General features: G+C 48.5%; 1 protein-coding gene across 2 annotated transcripts in view; it reads left to right on the top strand.

Moving 5' to 3' along the window:
- The first annotated feature begins 5667 nt into the window (after nt 1-5667).
- The window catches only part of PRIMA1 (proline rich membrane anchor 1), a 62103-nt gene continuing 58061 nt past the window's right edge, over nt 5668-9709 (top strand). The window contains exons 1-2 of one of the 2 annotated variants that reach the window (XM_060272150.2): nt 5668-6859; nt 7574-7717. In XM_060272150.2, coding sequence (XP_060128133.1) covers nt 7625-7717 — 93 coding nt within the window. In that variant the 5' untranslated portion in view covers nt 5668-6859; nt 7574-7624. The remainder of the gene's footprint in view (nt 6860-7573; nt 7718-9709) is intronic. The other variant, XM_060272146.2, reaches the window with a different exon arrangement.

Here is a 9709-nt window from a genome sequence, read left to right as displayed (position 1 = left end):
CCTTAAGCCACCATCCCTAGCTGCAGTATTGCCTCCTGTATAAATGTGAGAAGAATGATGACCCTTTCAGTTCCCTGGTGTTGCTTCTTTGAGTCGTAGAAATAGCACAGAGAGCCCCGAAGAAGACTTGGACAATTGCTAGCGGCAGGAAGATCCACAGCCCTTTTGACATTAAGTCACTGTAAACGTTGAAAGAACAAAATCAGTCCTGTAGTCTTTGACTTAACAGCGCCTAAAGCTTTATCTCTCATTCTGTCAGGAACTAAGAAGAATGTACACAGAGAGCACAATTTACTATTTCTGTGCCGCAACCAAGTGCAAAAATACCTCCAGGAAATCTAAGCTTCTTTTGCATCTCTGGCTCAGTATGACTATAACTGAATCAACCACAATCTATTAAGTGCTACACATTGTGGGGCAAACTTGGGGGGACAGAGAGGGGTGGGGTGAAAGAGGCCCACTGCCCCCCCTGCCTGCCACAACATCATTATGTATTGCAATCGATAATTATAACCAGGGTCATCGTGTCTGCGGCTCTTTGTTCAAAACTCAGGCTGACCATTTGCTTCCTTAAAGTCCCTTTCTATATTTTGGCTCCATGGCTTCCTTCTGTACCTCCACGACGTAACATGGTGCTGTGAAAATACTTGTGTTCTTTTATTTCTTGATATTATTTAATTTAGTTATTTAATGGTTTTTGTGCCCTGCCTTTCACCGAAATGCCACTGAGCAGCTTGCAGCTTACATCAAACAAACGAACAATAAAATTCAAGTGTGATAAAAAACAAATCCACAACTCCAACACAGAGAAGAAAAAGGCATTTTATTCCATACAAGATTTATATATATCTAACTCTTTCTTTCCATGTGTTTTTACTAATTTGCTATATAGAACATACAGCAAAAATACAAAACATCAACAATAATAATGTTGAGAAAATGAGTGATAAGGGTCATGGATTCAAATAAAAAGAAAGGAGATTCTGGCTGAACATTGGGAACTGTTTAGCAGTGCAACAGATTCCCTCAGAAGGTGGTGGACTCTCCTTCATTGGAGGCATTTAAACAGAGATTGGATGGCCACCTGTCAGGCATTTTTTAGCTATGACTCCTGCATTGCAGGGGGCTGGACTAGATGACCCTTAGAGTCCCTTCCAACTCTGGAGCTCTATGATTCCATGAAAACAATGCATCCTATTACAGTGAGTATGGTCAATTTCATCATTATTCAACATTTCTGTGCATCCCAAAGCAGCTGTCCACAATATCACATGAGTTAATGGAAGGCTGTACAATTTATTTATTTTTTACTAGCACACGTATTCAGTAGCTTTATTCAACACAATATGGAATTCATTTGCTTCTGGGCCTTTCCTTTGTGCTTTAATCTCATAAGGGAGGTTTTCCACGAGTGCAATCTGTCAGACTTCTTGGAACCAAAACCCAAACAAATTAGAATGAGAGGTCTTCCAGCAATTTGCTGTTACCATCCTAGCTGCTGTTAACATAACAAGACATTTGAAAAGCTATGTTTTGTATTGCATTATCAAGTATCACCAATAAAGCCTTTTGTGGGCAGATTTATATATCTTAAAAGTCTACAGTTGGAGCCAAAGGCTGCACCGGCAGAAGGCTGCTTACTATCATTTTTATGACACTTCACACATCCAGATGGCTTTATAATTTTTACATTTCTGCAAACAGGTCTGCGCTAAAGATTGCAGCACACTGTGTTGGAGGAGGCTGGCCGAGCCAGGAGACCTGAGCTGAGAGGGCAGCTCCACTCATTCCAATCCTTCCCTTTCCAGCCCAGTGTAAGGGGGAGTTGCATACCCTCCAACATTTCTCTGATGGAAATAGGGGCGTCCTGGGTTAAACCACAGAGCCTAGGGCTTGCCGATCAGAACGTCGGTGGTTCGAATCTCCGCAACAGAGTGAGCTCCCGTTGCTCAGTTCCAGCTCCTGTCAACCTAGCAGTTTGAAAGCACGTCAAAGTGCAAGTAGATAAATAGGTACCGCTCTGGCGGGAAAGTAAAACGGCTTTGTCAAGCTGGCCACATGACCCAGAAGCTGTCTGCAGACAAACGCCGGCTCCCTTGGCCAATAGAGCGAGATGAGCGCCACAACCCCAGAGTCGTCTGCAACTGGACCTAATGGTCAGGGGTTCCTTTACCTTTACCCTAGCAGTTCGAAAGCACGTCAAAATGCAAGTAGATAAATAGGAACCGCTACAGCGGGAAGGTAAACGGTGTTTCCATGTGCTGCTCTGGTTTGCCAGAAGCGGCTTTGTCATGCTGGCCACATGACCTGGAAGCTATACACCGGCTCCCTCGGCCAATAATGCGAGATGAGCGCACAACCCCAGAGTCGGTCACGACTGGACCTAATGGTCAGGGGTCCCTTTACCTTTATTCAACAACAACAACAACAACAACAACGTTCTGCCCGGACACTGAGGTCCAGAGCCGAGGGCCTTCTGGTGGTTCCCTCGCTACAAGAAGCCAAGTTACAGGGAACCAGGCAGAGGGCCTTCTCGGTAGTGGCACCCACCCTGTGGAACGCGCTTCCACCAGAGGTCAAAGAGAACAATTACCAGACCTTTAGAAGGCATCTCAAGGCAGCCCTGTTTAGGGAAGCTTTTAATGTTTGATGGATTCCTGTATTTTAATATTTTGTTGGAAGCCGCCCAGAGTGGCTGGGGGAACCCGGCCAGATGGGCAGGGTATAAATAACAAATTATTATTATTATTATTATTATTATATTATTATTATAACAACAACAACAACAACAACAACAACAACACAATTTTATTATTTATACCTATCCATGTGACTAGGTTGACCTAGCCACTCTGGGTGACTGCCAACATATATAAAAACAGAACAAAACATTAAAAACTTCCCTATACAGGGCTCCCTTCTGATGTCTGCTAAAGTTTATATAGTTACTTATATCCTTGGCTCGGGGGTTGTATAACCCTATACTCCCTAACATTTCTCCAATGAAAATAGCGACGTCTTACCATACCCTCCAACATTTCTCTGATATAAATAGGGACGTCCTAAGGGAAAACAGAACATTCCGGGATCAAATCAGAAACCGAGACAGCTTCTGTAAATCCGGGACTGTACCTGGAAAATAGGGACACTTGTCGTGTCTGGAGTTGGATTGCTCTGCAATCAATTTGGCTGCAATCTTATATACACTAAGCCCACAATTTATGTGGGGGTTACATTCCAGGGATTGCGCCTAAAGCCAAAATCGGGTACTGTATAGTCAAAACACATTGGGTTCAATTGTGGGTGGGATTGCAAAAATAAAAATAAAAATCATGAACCCTGGCCCTTGATTGATTGATAGATAGATAGATTGATAGCCAAGCTGAATGCACACAAGTTAAATGTGTGTAAATTGCAGGCTTACCGTACTCACTTACACTGGAGTAAGTACTATTAAATCCAAGGAGGCTCTCAAGACCTCTCCTAGTATTTAGCTTCAGCTATGCAACAGCATCAGGGTGTCCTTGGACGATTCATTAGCTCAGATAGATGGGCAGATGTTAGCCAACTGAAAGGAATTATTCTTTACATCTTCTCTGTTTTGTGCCTCTGAAACCAGGATGAAATGGAAAGCCAAGTCCATTTTTCAAAGCCTTTACCTGTCATATTTCTCTGGCATAGGATTTATGAAGCAGTTGGTTCCCTAACTCAGCAGCGTCTGTGCCCAGACAAATTAAATTTGATAATCCCCAATTCCACTTTTCAATATGGTGCATTAGGCCCCAAGTCTTTGATCTCATTCCTAAACACCTTAAGCCCCTGGGTGCACAGCACCAAGGTATTTACACTTTCATAGCAACAGTAACCCCAACCATATATCTCATCCTCAATCCAAACTGGATCTGATTGAGACTATATGGTTGAAGTTTGAATGCTATGCCCATTAGGTAGAACAAGTCCCACTGAACTCATTTGGACTTATTTTCGAGGAGGCATAAACAGGGTCTGCCAAAACATGACATGTTTAACGTGAGCAGAGAGAGTGACATGAAAACTGCAACTGCAAGCTGTTTGCTAGCAATCTGTAACGTGAGATAAATTTAACTTGCAGCCGCAGCCTCCATTCACACAAGGATGGCTTCCCTGCAATTTCCTCATTAACAGGCCAGCTAAAAGCTCAGCTTGTTTTCCTTTTTCTACATTTGCTCAGCTTCTGTGTTCATAATGAGGCATGGCTGTGGCAGGACTTTAGCAACAAAAGGCTGTGATTCGCTTCCCTGCAAAGATCAGTTAAATGCTCCCAATGTTTTCATGATTAAACAAATGAATGTCACAAAGTGTCTTTTTCAGAACTCAGATAAATGAACTCCCCACCCATCATTTTAACCTGGGTAAGGGCTGTAGCAGGGACGCGGGTGGCGCTGTGGTCTAAACCACAGAGTCTAGGGCTTGCCAGCCAGAAGGTCAGTGGTTTGAATCCCTGCAACGGGGTGAGCTCCCGTTGCTCAGTCCCAGCTCCTGCCAACCTAGCAGTTAAAAAGCACGTCAAAGTGCAAGTAGATAAATAGGTACCGCTCCGACAGGAAGGTAAACAGCGTTTCTGTGCGCTGCTCTGGTTCCCCAGAAGCGGCTTAGTATGAGTCAGAAGCTGTCTGCGGACAAAATGCCAGCTCCCTTGGTGTATAGAATGAGATGAGCGCGCAACCCCAGAGTCGTCCGCGACTGGACCTATTGGTCAGGGGTACCTTTAACTTTAAAGGCTGTAGCAAAGTGGTAGAACACTTGTTTGGGGAACAGAACATCCCAGGATTGATTCCCTGACACATATATATCTAAAGCATCCTCTGAAGAGCTCCTCTGGATCCCCTCAGAGGTCTACCTAGTGCAGCATCCTTCTCCCCACAATGACCAACCAGATTCCACAGTCAACTGAACAGCCAAAGCTGTGGTCTCGGGTGCAATCCTTGGCACCATCACCAGGTGGCGCGGAAAAAGACCCCTGTGTACAATCCTGGAGAAGAGCTGCCTACCAGGCATCCTCTCTACATACAGTACAACACGGAGCTATTTAGAGCAATGGTCTGACTCCATATAAGGCAGCTTCCCCCGTTCCCATGCCTATGGGAAACCCCAAACAGGACAGGAGCGCCACAGGAACCCACTCCCACATTCAGTCAGGCCATCAGTCTATCTAGCTCAATATTGCCTCCACTGACTGGCAGCACCTCTCCCAGATATCAGACAGGGACCTCTTGCCAGACCTACCTGGAGATGCCAGGGAATGAACTTGGGCCCTCTGGCACGCAAAGCAGATGAGCGAGCCCGGATTGATTCATAGCTGCCAAGTTATCCCTTTTTTTAAGGGATTTTCCCTTATGCTGAATAGGCTTCCTCGCGAGAAAAGGGAAAACTTGGCAGCTATGGATTGATTGCTGCTGCCGGTCAGAACCGACAACACTAGGCTCGCCCAATCGATGTGGACATGGCGGTGTACCGGTAGTACAAAGGCAGCTGTGCTCCTTGCGAAGCGCAGCTAGCTGGCCGCTTGCAGAGTGCGGTCCTGAGCAGCCCCTTAGGCCCCGCCACTCCAGCCAGCGCGAACTGGCAGCGTCGGACCCGGACGGGAAGACGCTTTCCCTTCCCTTCCGAGCTGCTTCGCGGGACAGGGGGAGGCGGAGAGAGAGGAGGAGGAGAAAAAGAAAAAGAACCGGGAGGAAACAATAACAACACACCTAACCACAACCTCGAGGCAAGTGCCAAGAACCCTCGCTAGATGGGCATGAAAAATCACTGCAGAAGCGGCGGCACCAGGCTGGATTCAATTCGAAGGCGAGCCGGGGAGCCTCTATCCGGCTTCGCTGCGCCCAGGCTCTTCCCACACTCCGGCGCCCCCTCCCTCCTTTCGCATGCTGCTGCTGCTGCTCCTATCCCGCCGTGCCCTCCCCTCCCCTCCCCATCCCGGGAGTCCTTACCCCCCCCCTCCCCGTTCATTCTCCTCCCCTCCTCCCTCCTCTCGCCGCCGCCGCTTCCAGGCTCTGCAGGGTTGATGGACAGCTGAGGATCCGCTACTCCGGCGGCGCGCTGGGCAAAAAACAAACAAATCCCGAGAGACAGGGAGCCAAAGAATCTGGACTAGGCTACTTGCAGCGGGAGAGGAGGGAAGCTTCGCGCGCCTTGGGAGCACTTCGACCCGCTTTTTGGGCGGCGCGGGGGAGAGATTCGCAGCTTCAAGCGGGAGGGGCGGGGGGAAGGGAGGAGTTGACTCCCCCGCCCTCAATTAGCAACCCTTGCTGGGACTTTTTTTTTTTGCGTGGTGGTCCTTCTGGTCCTCTTTCTTTGAGGAAAGAGGAGCCGGGACTTGGAAGGCAAGGACACCCCCCCCCCCCAATTTGGGAGCAAGGGCCCGCTCTGCAGAAGGAACCAACCGATCCGTTTTGCGCTCCTTTACCACAACCCCCTTGTGATCCAGCTTCGATCATCCCTTCCTTCCCCGATCACCCCCTCTCCGCCGCGCCCCGCCCTCCGTGCCTCTCCCCCCCCCCCCGCTGCTCTTCGGATCCCGGGATACATGGGAGGCTCCGCTTCGCACTGCCACGCGTTGGGTCGCAGGGGATCCCTCATCCCTCCTCCGGAAAGGAGTTTCCCCGCTCCGGTTCCTCCGGCGAGCGGGCTCCCTGGGCGCTAGGAGGGAACTTCAGGCGCCTCGGCCGCGTTGGAGCAAGCCGCTTTCCTCGCAAACTTTTTTTTCCTGGGCAAAAGCACCCCGAGCCCTGCCCGCATCAGCTCAACTCCAGCATGTAAAAGGGAGCGCCAGCGACGGCCACTTTCTCTGCAGACGTGGCCCCTTCCGTCCCCAAGGGTAAGAGAAAGGCGAGATCCTTGTTGTTTCTGGGTCTTTGGTGAAAGCGACCCAAATTGGAGCGGGCGCTGCTTGCTGCAGCGGCGGCAGTAAACTGGGTTCCGTCTGCTCTGAATAGCGCGCGGCCGCTGTCGCACAGAGGCTGCAGCATCAGCTGCCTCCCACTCCCCTGCTTTCAGGCAGGAGGGGGGTCCCTCGCCCCCTATACCGGGGTGGGGAAACTCTGGAATCCTATTAGTGTTTGGTGGTTGTGCTTGAATCATGGCGGTGGGAGATTGCTCACGGCTAGTAGGAAGTTTCGTTTTGCAGCAAGGCTGGCGGTGTTGTTAGACTTCCCCACAGAAATAAGAGCCCACTCCAACTGTTAGGCTTAGCCCACATCCCAGCTCAGAAGCTGCATGCAAAAGCTGCCCCCCCTCTCATCACAACCACCCTGTGAAGTGGAATAAGGGGTGCTCCTATTGATTTCTGCTTATGTGTGCTCTTCCTTTCCTCCTTTTTTTATTTCTCTTCGGGGCTTTTCTGGGGGGAGAGAGAGGCTGCCCAGCCCTCATCTCCCTCTCCTAACCAAATCCAATTTGAGTTTTGCCATTGCTGGGGAGGCAACGAGAGTCAGCTGTTTGCACTGGGAATAGGATGTGATGAGGCACCACAGCTGCCCAAACTCCCTCTCCTCCTCCTCCTCTTCTTCTTCTTCTTCTCCTTCTCTCCAAGGTAACACAGGTTGCTGCGAGGAGGAGACATCCCCGCTTCCCCGCAGGAGTGATGCTCATCAGAGAAGTTTTGCTGCTCCTTCAGTGCTGCTGGTCTTCCCTGCTACTGCACTGGACCCTCCATCCCATCTGGGGCTTCATTCAGGTAATGCCAGGAATTCCCTCCTTTCTTGCCCAGGTAGCCCACACCTGTGCTCTTCAAAGAGCACAAACTTCTGCAGCAAAGTACTTCTGAACTGTCCTTATTGCACTTGACGTTTGTGGGCGGTGGAGGGGTTAAGTACAAAAATGAAGTACTTTATTGCTAGGATTACTGCTGTAGCAAACTACTGTACTTCTCTTTGAGATGTGAATACCTGGCCCAGGTGTCCCAAAGTAAAGCTGGGATGATTCTAGTTAGAATTGAGCTGTTTGCCGTACACAGGACTAAGGGAGGGAGGGAGGGAGGGAGGCAGCAGCAGCAAAGAGCTGTCATATGTCAGATGCAGCTACTACGTGATTTTAGCAATAACAGAATGATTTGTGTTGTGAACACACCCTTAGCAATTCTTAAGCTTTGCAAAGAATTGATACAGGGTATACTTTTTGCATTTCGTTGACCCTTGAACCTGCTGTTCACTCCTCTGCACCCATGTACAGGATAGAAACATGCAGACATACGTACAGGATTCTGTACCTGTTCGGGATAGCAAGTCATGCATTTGATGATGTGGGCTGCTTCCATGAAAGCTTATCCCATAATAAACCCATTAGATCCTTAAGGTGCCGTAAGCTCTGTTGCTGTTTTGTTGCTACTACAGGCTAATATAGCTACCTCTTTGGAAGTCCTATGTGTGACAGTGGTGCAAAAGAGAGGGGGAGCGCTTTTCTGTGTATGATCAATGCTCCTGTTCAGGGTGTTTGGTGCTTCTCTGAGCATAGGAAATGAAGGACCTGAGGTGCTTGTTGATTAGTGGGTGTCATATGAGGTTATGAATGGCCACATTCCCGATTTTCAGGCACGCTTGTTCTGATGTACGGAAAGTGAGCACTGCTCCTCATGTAGCCAAATGGCACCAACCATGTGCCACCTGTTATCAGCTGGCTTGACAGAAGGTCAACATTTGCAGCAGTTAAAAAATAAAGAAAGAAAAACTTCAGGAAAAGAATTAAGGGTGGTACCCACCCACCCCCCAAAAAAGCCCAGTGAAGACATGGAATCCCAACTGACTGTTGGGGGCAGGAATAGAAAACTGAGGGGAAGCATGGCATGGAAGGGAGCGGCTGGAATTCGGACTAGGGGAGGATTCCATACTGCAGCATTTTGTTGCTGGCTCCTCTTGTTCATTCCATTTATGTCCCAATGTGTCTTAAATCTCTGTGTAGAAGTATCTCTCTCTGGTTGCTGTGTACCTCATTTGTCCGGTAAAGTAGATGGTTGGGTCCCAACTTCTACAGCGTAAATAAGCAAGCCAGTCTCTGAGGCTCAAGCAACAGAGCTGTTCTTTCCTTGCAGGTCTGCTCCATTCACTTGCAAAATGGAATAGGGGGAGAGAATTTGATGGTCAGACTGAAAGGGCCAAAGGGATTATCTGGAGGGTAGGGTGCTGAATCTTCTCCTGCCCACCCCTAATTTCCCCCCGGCTTGGTTCCACAATCTTACTAAGATTATTAGGCTCTGAGGTTGAAAGTGAAACTGCCCAGAGGATGGGGTTGGGGAATAGTCTGCAAGAGGAAACATAGGCTGGAGGACTGTTCCGGTCTCTTACCCCTTCCTTCTTTAAATTGCACCCCCACCTGCAGCTTTACACTTGGGTCAAAAAGACCTGAGTTTAAATATACCTGCCTGCTGCGGTCACAGACAATTTGGGCCTGAGATTCTACGTGTCTTCCTTTTGCTTTTCCTACTGCAGTCCAGCATAGCAACTCTTCAGGCTCCGAAACTTAATGCGATTTTAAATATATCTTCAGTAGGGTTACAACTGCCTTGTAAAACACTTCTTTAAACACCTGGAAGACGTAAAAAGTGTTTTGGAAATATCGTTTAGGCTGAGGGCGCTGGATGCTTTCGGTTTAGGGAAGAGATGATTAGCAGCCGGGGCATGTTTACTTCCAAGTAAGTGCTATGAATTTCAGTTACACTTTCAACTAAGTATGC

This window comes from Zootoca vivipara, chromosome 1 (assembly GCF_965207765.1).
Source record: "Zootoca vivipara chromosome 1, rZooViv2.hap1.1, whole genome shotgun sequence".
Taxonomy (NCBI): domain Eukaryota; kingdom Metazoa; phylum Chordata; class Lepidosauria; order Squamata; family Lacertidae; genus Zootoca; species Zootoca vivipara.
This window is presented reverse-complemented; position numbering and strand designations above follow the sequence as displayed.